Here is a 15,434-nt window from a genome sequence, read left to right as displayed (position 1 = left end):
TGGTTCAGACTGGGGGAGACGTCTTCTCCAGCTCAGTCAAAACTCCATGGCCACAGCTCTCACATCTTCTTCGTCATAACTTTAATCATCATCATCATCATCATCATCATCAGTGATTTCATAGAACTTCACAGTGTGTTAGGAGGAAGGGTGAGAGGGGAGAGCCAGGGGATAGGGGGTAGTATCACAACTTGAATAGGGAAAATAAAAATATCAACAGCAACAATCAATAAAAAACAAACTCGAGAGTCCATGAACAAGGTAAACAAAATGGCCACTTCTGTTGTTGCTCTTCTCCTTCCTGTGAGCCTCCTTTAGAAGGCTTTGATTGGCTGCAGCTGAAAACGGATTGGATGGCCCATGTGTCTGTCAAAGAGAGGGTGGGATGGTCTAAGGCTGACTGGAATCCACTGGTGGGTGGGATTCGACAGGGCGTAGTTGCTATGTCAACAGGGAAAGGATGTGGTGTGCAGGTTTATGTGTGATTGGCAGGTCAGAACCTTGCTTTTTGACCTATTCGGTTTAGGCTCGCTGTCTCAGTGCCCGCCTCTTCCTGTTGTAGTAATGACGGAGTCCGGTCTGTCTGGCATAGTTCATCATGTAATTTTGTTTGCGGGTGCTGGCGGGAGAGAGAAAGAGGGTGAGAGGGAGAGAGGAGGAGAGGAAATGAGACATGGTTACCAATCTGGATTAACACACACTCTCTCGTTCACTCACAGACATCCACTCTACTCTACACACAAAGCTAACTAGTAATCTAAGACACCCATGCTAGCAGCCATAAGGCCATTTTTAACCCAAACCTCAAACACTCACATCATCTGATTATATTGGAATCTGACTTCAATTCAATCTGTTGACATAGTTCCAAACAGGTAGATCATGTTGTACATTTGCCTTTTATGACTTGAGCTGTTAGGAAATGGCTCATCTTCTTATATCTGTTATTAAAGTGCCCCTGTGTGTCAATAGAGCTCATTTTGTGTGCTACATGTTGAAGCAAACAGCAAGCAAGCAGAACGACACACATAACACAAAACACAAAGACACTGGACAGCCTTGTGATCTCAGAGGCTTTTTCTTTTGTTTTATCCTGAACTCTGATTTTGGTCTCTGAGTGTTTGAGGTCAGAGTTCACCGAAAAGCCATCACTCAGGGGTAAGAATAGGGGACAAATACAAATAAAACAGAACAGACTAAAAATAAAGAAGACGTTGCGCTTGTAACAGAAAAGACACCAGGAGCAAAAAGGGTAACGAAACAGTAGAACAAGACAAAAAATGGTGAGATTCGCTCTTGCTTAGCCTGTCATTGCCTCTTCCATCCAACAGGGCGGAGCCAGTGAGCCAGGTGTGCAGCCAGGGCAGGCACGTGGGCCTCTGCAAAGCGGGTGGGAAGGGTGGGGTGGGGGTTGGGGTGGAGGACACAAATGGCGGGGACATGGAGGTGTTTTGGGGGAGGGGGGGGGGGGAGGGGAGCTGGTGGGGGAAGGACTGGCCAAGTTGGGTGTTTCTGCCCATTTTAGTTGTTGTCTTCTCCCCTTGGAAGGAGAGGACAATGGCAAACTCTCCGCCCAAACTCCACCATGACGCTCAAAGAGGCCATGGATCTCATTGGGCGATAGTGTTGGCTAGGGAGGTGAACATCAGCGGGGAGACTGAAGCCATGCATGGGTTCCTGGGGATGTTGGATGCTTGCGCTCTACAGATGACTGATGGGGCACTAAAGTGAACGGATGGTGGGTAACACAGCTTTCAGTCACATGGCCACCATGTTTTACAGGCCAGTGGACGCTCTTCAGGAAGTTGGACAAAGATCTGTGTTCTCTCACTATGGTGATGTGACGGCTAGACATGGGGAAATGGGCATGGACCCACACATTCAGAGACATCTAGCCATGACTGAGCTTAGTCTTTGGTGTGTAAGTGTCTGAACAGCAGCTTTTCCTTGCCTTGCTACAAAAGCTGTCTCTGTCAAGGATCTCAATGCATTAAGAAGATGATTGGCAATTACGATACTATTACATCCTTAGCTATTACTGTTATCTGCTTTTCTTCACAAACAAATCAGTTAATAATTACAATGACAAAAGACTTTCTACACCAACCAAGTCAACACATAAATAATCACAACCACAGTGACATAAAACTGAAAGCAAACACTGATAGGAAACTCCACATAAATAAAGCACAAACAGAGACCAGGGTGCCATTGAAACATGTATGAATCTTGTGCTGTACGGACATCCTCTCGATACTGTGAGCAGAACTTAACCTTTAGTGTGTTATGTTGAGGTTAAGTCTGTCCACTGGGTATTCCAACAAAGCAATCATAAAAAAACAACTTATCTATTGCAAGACTGTAGTCTTAATGCTAGATTTACAGAGAGGTTCACTTGACACTGTATAATTAATTCCGCTGCATTTTGCAGCAATTCTTGCTGAGGAAGTCATAGAATAGACTCTATTTGTCATTGTGCATTAGATACACAACGAAATTGGTTTATATTGTCTCTTCAGATTCTTTCCGAAGCAGCAACAACAACAAAAGCTGCTCGCCTTAGTCATCTTTTTTTGAGATTAGAAAAACGTACTTGTACAGATTACTGGAGGCTAACAAAAATGAATCAAAATGACATAAACTCTGGACATATTTCACCCCCTGCCCCACCCCACCCCCCGGCACTCACTTATAGCTTTTTTTAGTTGCAAGGAGTGAACACTTGACATATTTTCTTATGAATCATCTCTGGCGCAGTGCGACACCCCTAGCCACACTGGACACCATGGACTTCCCTTGAGTCTACCCTGGCCCTACAAGCTGCTATGCCATCTGGAGACTCTAGACTCTGCGTAGGGGTGCAAGAGAGGTGGGTCTGGAGGGGCAGATGATGATGATGATGTGGTGGTGGTGATGAAGGAGGTGGAGGACTGGTCTGGGACAGGTGTGGAGGAGGAGGAGGGGGGTTGGGAGGGGAGGGGGCTGCATTCCGGGATGAGGCGGAGCACTTACCTGACTCTACAGCCATGCCAGAGGGAGCAGAATACAGAAGAGAGCAAAGGTTAGAGCGCGAGAGGGGAGGGGCAGGAGGGGACTGCTGGCTCGCAGAAAGGTCTGGGGGGGCAAGAACCCCGGCCTGGGGAGGCTGGGGTGCGAAGGGAGGAGAGCAGAAGAAGTAAAGTCAGAGAGAAAGAAAGAAAGAGAGAAGAAGAAAAAAGGATAAAGAGGTATAAAGAGAGAAGGAGAAGAAACAGAGCAACAGAGAGAAAGAAATGGGGAGCAGGAGATGGTATTTGGAAGACATGTAAAGCGAGAGGTTGAGTGGACGAAAGAGAGGAGAGAAATGGGAGAACATTGGTGGCAGAGTGAAAATGAAAGTGACCATTAAACAAACAGACAGACAGATGGTGAGAAACAAACACATTTGCGACAGAAAGAGTGAATAGAGCCAAAGGATCCATTTGCAGAGAGAGAGAGAGAGAGAGAGAGAGAGAGAGAGAGAGAGAGAGATGAGACAAAGAGACACAACATGAGATCAGAGGAGAGAGGACCATTTCAGCAGGGACAGACAGAGGATGTAGGACAAGAGAAGTGCAGGGTGATGAATAACAGGAAGGATATTAATGAGGAGCCATGAGAGTTGGCCAAAGAGCATGAGGGCGAAGGGCAGAGGCGCATGAGGAGAAGCAGGAGGAGGAGGAGGAGGAAGACGGGGTGCCATTCGGGCAGACAGGTTAGTGTGTTAGCGTTATGTGGGCAGGGCCAGGCAAGTGAAACCAAAACAAGAAGGTTGAAGAGGAGAGGAGAGGAGAGGAGAGGAGAGGAGTGAGAGGGAGAGAGGAGGAGTGATGGACAGAACACAGATCAAAGAGAGCAGAGTGAGGATCTGGAACATGGTTGGTGTCTAGCTGACACTGTTAGAACAACGGGAGGAGAGGGGGGAGAGTGGGAAGGGAAGTGTGTGTGTGTGGTGGGGGAGGAGGCAGGACAGGGACTGTGCTCTTTTTGTTTGTGTGTGGGTTTGTGAAACATGGTCAAAAGGGTTACTGTGTGCAGATAACATAAAGGAGCTTGCAGTTCTTGAGACTCCAAGTTTAGCAAAACCCTTAAATACTGTCCATGAAAACATCAAAAACCTGAAAACCTGACTAGAAGTGATGCACTAATTAATAACTCTGAAATGACAATGCAATTCATCGCAGCTGTATATTTTTGAAGAGCGTTAGCAGCATTTCATAGAGGCAAAAGCTTACTCTCCTATTCCAAGTATCTGAATGCTCTAATTTGCACTACTTTGAACACCGTAGTCTCCTAATACTTCTCACACACAGTTATTCTTCCTGTTAGTGAAGAGTAACACTTAACATAGATGAACTGAGGACAATCACACAAAACATACAATTGAGCGTTGAATTGATTTGACTTTGATTGATGATTTTGAATGCGAATGTAACTATCTGTAGATAGATGTTGAAGACCTGAAGAACTGTGAGCATGTCTGTGTAAAAGTGTTTTGTGTGAGGAGGTGTTCATAGATAAGTATACACTTCATGTTCTGTCCTGTATGTTTATTGTTTGTATGTATTTTGGACAGACATTTCTTGGAGTAATGGGGAACCCTGATGAGCAGTCAGACCAGTCGTACTGTACTGTACTGTGCTGTAGGCTGGTCATTTGGTTGGTCATTGGTTGTGCTGGGGAAGGTACTCACAGGACGACTTCCACATGGTCCAGCGCCCACTGGTCATGCTCTGCTCCGTCGTGTCGGGGCTGCCACCACCGCAGCTGCACCCCTTTCACACGCGCCTCTCTGCAGCACAGACAGACAGACAGACAGGGAGACAGACAGGGGGACAGACAGACAGGCAGAGAGAGAGAGAGAGAGAGAGAGAGAGATAGGATGAAAGAAAGAGACAGGATGATATAAAGGAGTGTGAATCACAGTGAATGTGTCAGTAAGAGGATTGAGAATGAAAGAGAGAAAGACAGACAGCCAGACCAAGGAGTAAACGACTGTAGACCATGTTATGGCAAAACGTTTAAATTGTATCTCTTGGTTCAAAAGTAGCTGATCCATTTACTAGACATCCTCCTTTACATGACCCACAATATGGGGTACTGTGTGTACATTTCCTGAACATAAACAGGTCTTTTAAACCTGTAGTTATCAGTCTGAGTGTGGCATTATAAAGGCAACCTTCTGGGGAAAAAATATTAAACACAGAGCCGTAGTTATAGTTATAGTGTCTGTGTCTGTGTCGTCACTCACAGAGGGATGTTGTAGGACACTCTCTGGGCCTTGATGAAGTCTTTGGGCTGGTGCTGGGCGATGACGTGCCAGCTGACCCCATTGTTGACGCTGTACTGCAGAAGCACGGCCCGGTCCACCGTGTCCTCCTGCTCCAGCGCCGTGTTGCAGCTATCCGTCTGAGACACGCTGCCAATCTGCAGCACGAACATGATCTTACTGCAGGACGGGCACACAGGGGGAAGGATACAGAGAGAGAGAGAGAGAATGAGAGAAGAAAGGAAGGAGGGAGAGAGCAGAGAGGAGAAATGGAGGAGGGGAGAGAGATGTAGGAAGGGGGAAAGAGAGACCAGGACAGGAAGAAGAAATGAGTTGGTGAAACATGGGGAGAAGGAAATGAATTAGTTTATAGATTTACACCATTTACTCCAAAGTTTGACAAATCTGAATTGAACTGCATCTCATTCACAGCTACTTTGAGCTCATTTCCCCAAACGGAGTCGATGCGCTTAACAAACCTAATCAGTGGGTGACACCACAAAGCATTTGACCCATCACAAAAAGCCACTCCCTCAGTGCACTAAAAACAGATCTACGACAGGAAACACTGTCCCAAATGAACCATCTTCTCCTCTCTAGTCTCGCCCTCTGCTGGTGGCACGTGGTACCTGGCTCTGGTGAGATCCAGGGGCTTGGTGACGGCCTGCCTCATCTTGCAGCCGTTGAAGTAGAGGGAGTCCCCGTGGGCGTGAGGGGAGAGCTGGCCGCAGCCGCTGCCCACACCCCCGCCCTGGATGCGGCTCCAGCTCTCCTGGGACACCGTACCCGACTCGAAGTTGTCCTTCACCGAGCTGGGCAGGTCAGTGCTGGAGAGGGAGCAGTCGTCACCTGAGGAGGGTGCAGAGAGAGAGAGAGACAGAGAGAGAGAGAGAGAGAGAGAGAGAGAGAGAGACAGAGAGAGCGCGAGGGAGAAAGAGAGAGAGGAACAGAAGTGAATGATGTTTTTTATCGAAATAGGAGGGATGGGAGGGAATATTAAAGGGATTATATGAGCTCAGACAGCCAAAAATGGCTGTTGTCATCTTTTTATGTCATTCAGATGCTGTAATTCGTTTACATCAGCTAGCATCAACACAGAAATACCAAGCATTTCACATGGTTAACATTGATGGTAGATGAGTGTGAAACTGTCACTTCAGTAACGTTAGCGTAGCATGTGGACATGTGCTGTAGCCTATGGGTGATCCTCAGTTGGGCAAACAGTGCAGGGTGAGCTGCCCACCATGATGGTCTTCGTCACAGATGCACACAGCTCCAGTGGTGCAGTACCCATGCCCGCTGCAGAGGCTCGGGCACGCCTCGCCAATGTAGACGTGGTCCACACCCCAGCCATGCCTCTCGCCGGCGCCCTCCTTCTGGATCCAACGGAACTCCGTGGCTCTGTGAGGGGAAGAACCAGGAAGCAGCTCATATGGTTGGCATCATGGGAAAACAAATGACACTGGCAACATATTATGTCAACACATTATGTCACGAAGAGAGCAAGACACTGAAACTGAGAGATAGAGAGAGAGAAAGAAAGAGAGAGAGAGAAAGAAAGAGAAAGAGAGAGAGATGAAGTAAAGTGAGACATTACCCAGAGGATACATGGTCAGGGAGCTGGACAGTGACTCTGGTCCATACAGAGCTGTTGACTGGGCTGTAGATGGTGGCCTCATGGAACTGGAAGGGGGAGCAGCCCACGTTGTTAACAGAGGAGGGGAGGCATGCGGATTGTACCAACTGCCATGAGTCAGACCTGGGTCCACAGAGAGAGAGGGAATAGGCCAAACACACTGAGTGAGGCAAGGTATAACAGGGTACAATATATTTTCAGTTTGATTTCATTTCCCACACAAAAACACACATGAACACAACACAGCACAACACAACACGCGCATGCATTCACATGCACACCAACCTGGCATCCTTTCTGTATTGTAAAAGAACTGAATGGTGGTCTTCACATGTGTCTGCTTCACAGCCCACCACAATCTACAAAAAGGCAAAGACAAGTTTAAAATAGACTGTTACTACTGGTTTCTTACAGCCTTAAACAAATGGATTTCTTCAAACAACAAGCCAACTGGTAAAAGACCTTGAACTGCAGAATGTAGCCTGGCTGGACGATGAGCTCCCGAGTGGCCAGGATGTTGTGGGTTCCATCCTGGTTTTTGTTGGGCCAGTACAGATGGAAGGAGGGGTTGCCGCAGAAACCGGCAGTACGGACGGCATTGGGATAGAAACTCCAGCTCTCCTCATGAGAAATTCCCTCTGAAGGGAGGAACAACAGACAGAGAGAGATGCTCAGAGAGATTATATATAGAGAGAGAGATGTTCACAGAGATTATGGAGTGAGAGAGATGGAGAGAGACATACAATTGAAGAACATTTTTACATCGTACATTTAGAGGGAACCTCCACATCATCTGGTCACTTGTGCAGTGCACTTGTTTTGCACATTTTGAAAATGCTTTTGCTCTACAAAACATCTAGGTATCTATTCAGTGTGTAAGTCATGACCTGTAAATGGTTTAAACCAGTTATCATTATGTGTCATCAGTTTCAGTGATATTGTGTTTTTGGTATGGTACAGGTTGGCATTTTTTAAATGTTTGCTAAATTAAGTGATTTTCTTTTCTCCCTCAGGTTTACCTAAAGAGAGGCACACCTAGGAAACCTGGCAAACAAAGCAGCACAACAACCAAAGAACCTGAGCAGCCAACACAAAGCAGATCAGGACATGTTCCCCACTTCACCCTGCTCTTCCCCCTCACCATGGCTCCCATGAAGTATCCCTGCCAGTGATGTAATTATTTACACATTTACTACAAACATGTCCATGTCCTCCCTAAACTGAAATGTAAAGGAAGGGATCATTGGCACAGAAGTACTCTTCTTTTTCCTGGACCAGGAATTACCATGCAAAACCATTACCATGCAAAACTATGTTTTAATATCAAAAAAGTTCTGGTGCAAATGACATCATATAAAGGACATATATAGAACATTACCATCATCAAATGTGTCCAACAGAGTGCTGGGATTGATGTCAGAGCCTCCCACCAGGATGTTGTCCAAGGCCCATTGGGCGCGTTCCAGACTGGGCGTGGCCAGGCCTGAGGAGACGGTGAAGGGTTGCCACCAGCGCAAGCGAGTAGCGTTGGTAAGCGCCCCCTCTGGCAGCACGATGTAATCCCTCCGCACTGACACGTACTTCAGATAGTCCATCTCATGCAACAGGGTCCAGGACACGCCTGGCGAGCAGAAGGAGAGAAAAATGATAGATAGAAACAATTGTCAACTGTTTACTGGCGTCTCTTAAAAGGTATTAATGTGTTTTTAATGTAAACGTTTTAAGAGGGGCCCACCTCCGTCAATGGAGTAGTCCAGCAGCACCCCTTCTCTGCGACAGGTGGGCCGGTGACACATGGTCATGTTGTCCTCACTGCCAATCCTGGCCCAGTATTCCACAAACCTGCCAAGCACCAACATGACATCATGCTCAACCACATGGCATCTGAGATGCTGGTTACTACACAGAGAAGTAAACAACGTGACAAAAGACTACAATATCTGTAAACCAATCCTTCTGGCAGACTTCATTATAGTAATGTGGTGTGTTAAATAAAACAAAATAATTTGAACCAAATTGCATTTAGAGGAGGGTGACTGACTTGGATCCACGGAGATCCAGGTCCGCTGTGACAGCCTGCCTGGCATCAGCTCCACTGAAGTATAGCGCCGTGCCCTCTACCAGCACCCCACAGTCTGTGCAAGGCCGCCCGCCCTCAAGGACCTGCCACTGGGACCCGTGGGTCCCCTCCCAGTCAAAGCGCTCTTTCAGAGAGGCCTAGATAGAAGAAGAGTAGAGTAGAGAAAAACAGAAGAAGATAAGAGAAGAAGAGAAAAGGATGACAGAAGATAAGACAGACTGTTGCTGATCACTGAAGATGACCGATGATCTCTGCGACTGGTGCATGGTGAGTGCTGGGTACCTTGAGGGGTGCGCTGGCATAGCAGTTGGGCCCAGTGAAGCCGGGATCACACAGGCAGCGCTGGTCCAAGCAGTCCCCGTGACCCCCACAGTGGCTCTCACACGCTGGCCCGATGTAGAAGTTCTCCAGGGCCCACTGCATGTCTGAGTGCTGCTGGAAGAAGCGGAAACGCACCGACCTGTACACACACACACACACACACACACACACTTTATCATCATCATCATCATCATCATCATCAAAACAACATACATTTACAGGACCATTTCCCAAACATTTTATGCTTAAATTACATTTTGTCTACTGTGGGCTGTTTGCCTTGATTGTTTTCTTTCTGACAGTACTTTTGTTCTTCAGGTTTTCGCCATAGCACTATGTGCTCAATACTGTATATCCCGAGTGAATCACACCTTGCAACACGAGTCCAGAGCAATAACACACTAGTGCTTGTCTTCATGGGTGTCAACACTGTTCTGGTAAATACACTTGGTGGCTTCACTAGCTTCAAACATAAGAGCTCTGTGCTTGTGTTCAGCTGCTCCACTGGGCCACTCCACATGTACTGCTCATGCAGTGTCAGTGTGATCCCGTCACAACCCATCTCAGAGGGGCCACTCACGTGTCGGCCAGGTTGTCGGGTAGATGGTACACGGCCCGCTTCCAGCCGTCGGCAGGAAAGAAGACGGAGGGCTGGGACACCTGGCCACCGCACCGAGGGTCGGCTGGCAGGCACTGAGGCACCAGGTACTTCCAGGTGACGCCGAAGTCTACCGAGTACTGGACGTGGACCTGCCTCTCGGCGTGTCTCTCGGGCAGCGAGCAGCCGACGGCAATCTGCAGACACACATACACATACACAAACTGTTGGCATAGGCTGGGAGGACTTTCAACTAGTAAAGCATAAAGACAATCTGACACGGTTTATTTGTCTCCATACAGCATACAGAGCAGAGCTGCATGGAGGTGATAAGGATGGAAAGTAACCTTGAACTGCATGACCCAGCCTCTCTCAGGCATGATGTCGTGTGTGATGGCGTACACCTCTCTGCCGTCCACATTACCACACGCCATGACCCCATCAGGAGAGTTGCAGAAGCGCTCCACTGCACAGTCCTCTGAGAAGAGCCAATGATCACCCACTGTGTGACAGCAAGAGAGAGAGGGAGAGAGGGAAGGGAGATGAGCTGTGTCACGTGTTTCAGACTAAAGACACTGTACTTACCCTGCCTGATAGTTTGCTAATAAAGATAATTTGTCATTTAAATAGACAGGAGCCTTCAGGCAAGCTTAAGAGCGGTTTCGTGAAGTGAGCACCATAGCAGCTCATGGCTTAAGGCTGTACCAGTTCTTTAAATGGCAGGTTTGGCCACAAAATAATGTTGTATACAAACTACTCTTTATCTACCTAATCATTTTTGAAATAATGTTTGTATAATAAAGAGGAGGAGAAAGATAGGGCATGGACTTACCTATGCTGGCTTCGATCTCTTCTGTGGGACTTCGGCTGGATGGCGTCCCATCGGCTGGTGCCCTCTCGTGGTTGGGCAGGGCCACGCCGCCGAAGGTGTCTGAGATGTGGGCACGGGAGTCGGAGCCGGAGATCAGCACATTGTCCAGGGCCCAGTCCCCGTGGTCGGCACCGTCATGCTGCGGCTGCCACCAGCGCACGCGCACACCCTCCTGCCGTGCAGCAGGGGGCAGCAGCACGTTCACAAAGCTGCCAGTGGAGAGGAGATACACACCGTCAGCAGCTAAACAGTACAACAACATTAGAAGTGTTGATACTGTGAGTATTTCCTAGGGGTGGGAATCTCTTGGCACCTAACAATTCGATTCGAAATCGATTCAGAGGTCAACCATTCGATTTTAAATCGATTATCGATTATCGATTTTAAATCGATTCTGTAAATAAAAATAAAAACTTTTTTTTTTTTTTTTTTTAACACCACCATTTTATGTTGAAATGCTGCTGCATCGACTATTGCATTGCTCATAGAAAATCTAAATTGTGACCATTACATTTTTTTTCTCTAATAAAGCAAATAGAGAAGGTAATTCATCTGTTGATTTTCTTTAATTATCAAACACAAAGTAGGAAGTGATTTTAGACTCTGAGTTGCAAACTCAAATAATTCAATAGTCGAAATGTATCGATAATCGTTTTATCGGTTTCAAATTGATAATCGATAATCAATCGATAATTGCATTTCAACATAAAATGGATGTGTAAAAAAAACGATTATCAATTCTAAACCGATAAAACGATTATCAATCCATTTCGACTTTTAAAACATTCGAGTTTGCTACTCAGAGTCTTTGCTACACTTCCTACTTTGTGTTTGATAATTAAAGAAAATCAACAGATGAATTACCTTCTCTATTTTTTATTAGAGAAAAAGCTTTTCCTTGTCACAATTTTGGCTTTCTATGAACAATCCAATAATCGATGCAGCTTGCATTTCAACATAAAATGGATGTGTAAAAAAAAATCGATTATGAACTCCTCTGAATCGAGAGAGAATGGTTTTAGAGAGAATCGATTAAAATCGAATAATCGTTTTTTTCCCCCACCCCTAGTATTTCCCAAACTGATCTTGGTGTAGTGACCATATATAGCTAAGAAATCAGAGGATGGAGATGCTGGTTACTGACATGACAATTAAAGGGGATACTTTTGCCGCTGATACATTTATAATGGCCTGGATGATTCATTCCTTCTTTACTTAAGCAGTGCACTGTGCGGATTGCAAAATGGAGAAATGCATGACTGATAAATCCATACATGAATATATAAATATATTAATTTAACCTTTGCTTCAGTTAGCATATTATTCATAATTTAATGTTGAACATATGTGTGATCTAAATTCCCCTCATAATCCCACAAGATGTGCAGCAAGAGAATTTCATGCTCATCCATATCCACGCCTTCTATGGGCAGGTTTACCTGGAAGGTGTATGAGCTAATCCGACCAATTTAAGGTGTGTCTTAAGCCATATAAAGAGAATTGTGGGAGTGGACATTAAGGGTGTTCATGTGCACAAATGTATAAACAAAATGGGTTTCTTGTCTTAGAGGTGATCTGATTGGTCCTTACCCAGGCTTGCTGTAATGGTCATAGAAGATCTCCACCAGCAGGCTCCAGGTGATGCCTGCGTTCAAGCTGAACTCCAGCAGCACGCCATGGTTACGGTTGCTAGGCGGGATCATGCACCCGTACATGAAGTAGAACTGGATGAACTCAGCGTTCGTCAGGTTCAGATCCACCGTCACCAGCTGCCGTGTGCAGCTCTGTACACACACAAAAAAAGATTACCTGAGAGATCAAAGCCAAGGTTTGGCAAAGGTTACGACACATTTTGTCTCCATAGACGACACAAACATGTTGCAGAAGCCAAGCAGCCATTACTAAATAATACTCCACATTCTGAGTGACTACAGAAGACAAAGAGAGCTGCCGCTTATTACCCCGCTGAAGTGCAGCGCAGCTCCTGATGCCACGGCTCCACACACGCTGCTCAGCTTGCCCCCCGTCACCAGGTGCCAGTGGGTGAGGGCGGGGGCACGACTGAAGCTGTCCTTCAGCTGTGTGGGCAGCTGCACCAGAGATTCATCACAGTACTCACCCGCCCACTCTGGGTCACACCTGCAGGGGGGGCAAACGGAGATGAATCAGGTCATTAACACTTAAATATGTTATCGACACGTCCAAAGTAATAGTGTAACAACCACAGTTTGGATATCATAACTGTCTCTTAAAACATGTGAGAGGGCGGACAGGACAGAAGGGGTCCCTCACACGCAGGAGCTCTGTTTGCAGCGTCCGTGGCCAGAGCACATGTCGGGGCAGCCGTCTCCGATGTAGAGGTTGTCCAGGGCCCAGGTCTGCTGCTTGTCGAAAGGAGCCTCCTGGAACCAGCGGAAGCGTGTGGCTGGGGACCTGAACCAGACAGAAAGGTCACATGCAAAAGGCTGTCTTACGGTATGAAGTATGAGTGTGTAAATATATAAAAAAATATACATTCAAAAGGCCCATTTGTGATGTCAAAGACCCAGTCATGGTCAATATCTTCAATCCAATATCATGGTCCATTACTATCCAAGTATTTAAATCAAGTTTAATTCTATCAAATCTTGAAAGCAAATAAAGAGCGCTTAATGAAGAGCTCCAGCTAATGAGTGTGCAGTGTGAATGGCAGTATTCACTGGCATGAATGAATATTTGTATCTGAGAGACTGTAGAGACTGGAGTTGTACAGATGCTTGATTGTGAGGGAGTCTGTGTGTGTTTCTGTGCCCATGCCTTTGTATGTATGTGTGTGTGTGTGTGTGTGTGTGTGTGTGTGTGTGTGTGTGTGTGTGTGTGTGTGTGTGTGTGTGTGTGTGTGGCTGTGTGTGTGTGTGTGTGTGTGTGTGTGTGTGTGTGTGTGTGTGTATGTCTTGTACCTGGCATAGGAGGGGATGGGGATAGTCACTCTGCCCCACTTGTTGTAGGTGTCTGACACCAGCACTCTCTGCAGGGTGTAGGAGGAGCAGTCTGGACTGGTGGGCAGGCAGTCACGCACCAGAGGCTGCCATGACAGACCCAGGTCCAGGGAGTACTCCAGCTCAATTGCTACAAAGACACACACACACACATAAATACATCAACAGTCATTAAATTCCTTCTTTGTCTTGACTTAAAAAAAACTAAATTATTGTCAGTAATGTAAACAATTTCAATCTAAATGAAAATAATTTCATTCTATTCTATTATATGCTCCTCATGAATGTGCATTCTGATGCTAAAGAACAAAGCTGAGTGTGATATGATGTTGTGGTGGGCTGTTAGAATGAGACTGAGATGCTCACAGTAGCAGGAGTTGGTGACTGAGCAGGATGCGGAGAAGTCGAACTGGATGAAGGCGTCCTGGCCCACGCTGATGTCTGTGGTGACGCCGTAGCGCGTGTTGGACTTCTCGATGAAGGCGAAGGCCTCGCCGTCCGAGCCACACACGGGCATACGGGTGCCACCGGGGTGCAGCAACCATGAGCGCCCATCTGTGGAGGAGAAGTCATCCTCCAGAGGTCCCCAGCCACTGGCACTGCCACCCACCACCACCTAGACACACACACACACACACACACACACACACACACACACACACACACACACAACACAGGTTTAATATAATGCCTCACATCATGTAAATATTGAACCAACCTTTGTCTGACCTTGAGCTAATCTGTGGGGATTACTTCAAATAATGCCCTATTGCTAGATACACAAGTATGTGTTTACTGTTTACCTAATGCTCTGGGGATTATATGAAAGCAAACAAACATACACAAACACAACTGGCAAATAACACAAGTAACCCGCTGTCTGGCTAAAAATATGCCAGCGCATATGAATCCCTCACAGGGAATGAGATACATTATACGTCCTCAAAGACTGGGAGTTAAGCAAAAACACTAGTGGATTAGGCAGATATAATGGATTTTGGTCGCATACAATAAAGGAGACGAAAAATAACCCTTCGAGAACAAAATCATACAATCCAAATTAGCCAGTAGCAGGCAGGGCTGTCGTCTTACCTTGTCGATGACCCAGGGGCTGTGGAAGTGACCATTCTCAGACGGCTGCCACCAGCGCAGGCGTGTGGCCTGAGTGCGGGACCTGAGTGGGATCTCCAGGGCCACCAGGTGCGCCTGGTTGCTGCTGTTGCTGTAGAGGAACTCCTGCATCAGGGTCCAGATCATGCCGCCGTCCACGGAGAACTGCAGCAGCACGGGCTGAGAGCGCGGGTCTGGGGACGTCTTTCCACAGCCCAGCCTCAGGAAGAACTGCACAAACCTGCACAGCAGAGGGAGGGAGGGGGATTCATCAGAAAACAACATGCTGCTGAGTGCACATGTCAAGTCAAGTCTTTTATTGTCAGGTACACAGAACAACAGAGTTGGACTGGGCACTGAAATTCTTAGGACAGGACACCATACCACACTACCATAACATGACAAGACATAACATATAACATATAAACATATAAGTACTCCAACATGATATAACATAACTTAACAATAAGTACTGAATATTAGATAAAAAATATGAAAAGACATAGTAGTGACCTACTAGATAAACAATAAATATACAATATAGATACACATA

At 46.6% G+C, this 15,434-nt stretch overlaps 1 protein-coding gene across 1 annotated transcript in view; it reads right to left on the bottom strand.

Moving 5' to 3' along the window:
• Positions 1 to 328: 328 nt before the first annotated feature.
• Positions 329 to 15,434, bottom strand: part of reln (reelin) — a gene marked incomplete at its 5' end in the record, with an annotated part of 110,008 nt that continues 94,902 nt past the window's right edge. Inside the window, 21 exons of the mRNA XM_080842738.1 lie at positions 329 to 619; positions 4,712 to 4,810; positions 5,270 to 5,467; positions 5,917 to 6,136; positions 6,531 to 6,688; positions 6,885 to 7,046; positions 7,209 to 7,282; positions 7,386 to 7,561; positions 8,302 to 8,544; positions 8,659 to 8,765; positions 8,965 to 9,140; positions 9,286 to 9,463; positions 9,905 to 10,119; positions 10,270 to 10,424; positions 10,755 to 11,002; positions 12,384 to 12,577; positions 12,755 to 12,932; positions 13,086 to 13,226; positions 13,733 to 13,901; positions 14,138 to 14,387; positions 14,864 to 15,122. Coding sequence (XP_080698864.1) covers positions 523 to 619; positions 4,712 to 4,810; positions 5,270 to 5,467; positions 5,917 to 6,136; positions 6,531 to 6,688; positions 6,885 to 7,046; positions 7,209 to 7,282; positions 7,386 to 7,561; positions 8,302 to 8,544; positions 8,659 to 8,765; positions 8,965 to 9,140; positions 9,286 to 9,463; positions 9,905 to 10,119; positions 10,270 to 10,424; positions 10,755 to 11,002; positions 12,384 to 12,577; positions 12,755 to 12,932; positions 13,086 to 13,226; positions 13,733 to 13,901; positions 14,138 to 14,387; positions 14,864 to 15,122 — 3,697 coding nt within the window. The 3' untranslated portion in view covers positions 329 to 522. The remainder of the gene's footprint in view (positions 620 to 4,711; positions 4,811 to 5,269; positions 5,468 to 5,916; positions 6,137 to 6,530; positions 6,689 to 6,884; positions 7,047 to 7,208; positions 7,283 to 7,385; positions 7,562 to 8,301; positions 8,545 to 8,658; positions 8,766 to 8,964; positions 9,141 to 9,285; positions 9,464 to 9,904; positions 10,120 to 10,269; positions 10,425 to 10,754; positions 11,003 to 12,383; positions 12,578 to 12,754; positions 12,933 to 13,085; positions 13,227 to 13,732; positions 13,902 to 14,137; positions 14,388 to 14,863; positions 15,123 to 15,434) is intronic.

The sequence above is a fragment of the Sprattus sprattus genome (genome assembly GCF_963457725.1).
Source record: "Sprattus sprattus genome assembly, chromosome: 7".
In the NCBI taxonomy this organism is placed as follows: domain Eukaryota; kingdom Metazoa; phylum Chordata; class Actinopteri; order Clupeiformes; family Clupeidae; genus Sprattus; species Sprattus sprattus.
This window is presented reverse-complemented; position numbering and strand designations above follow the sequence as displayed.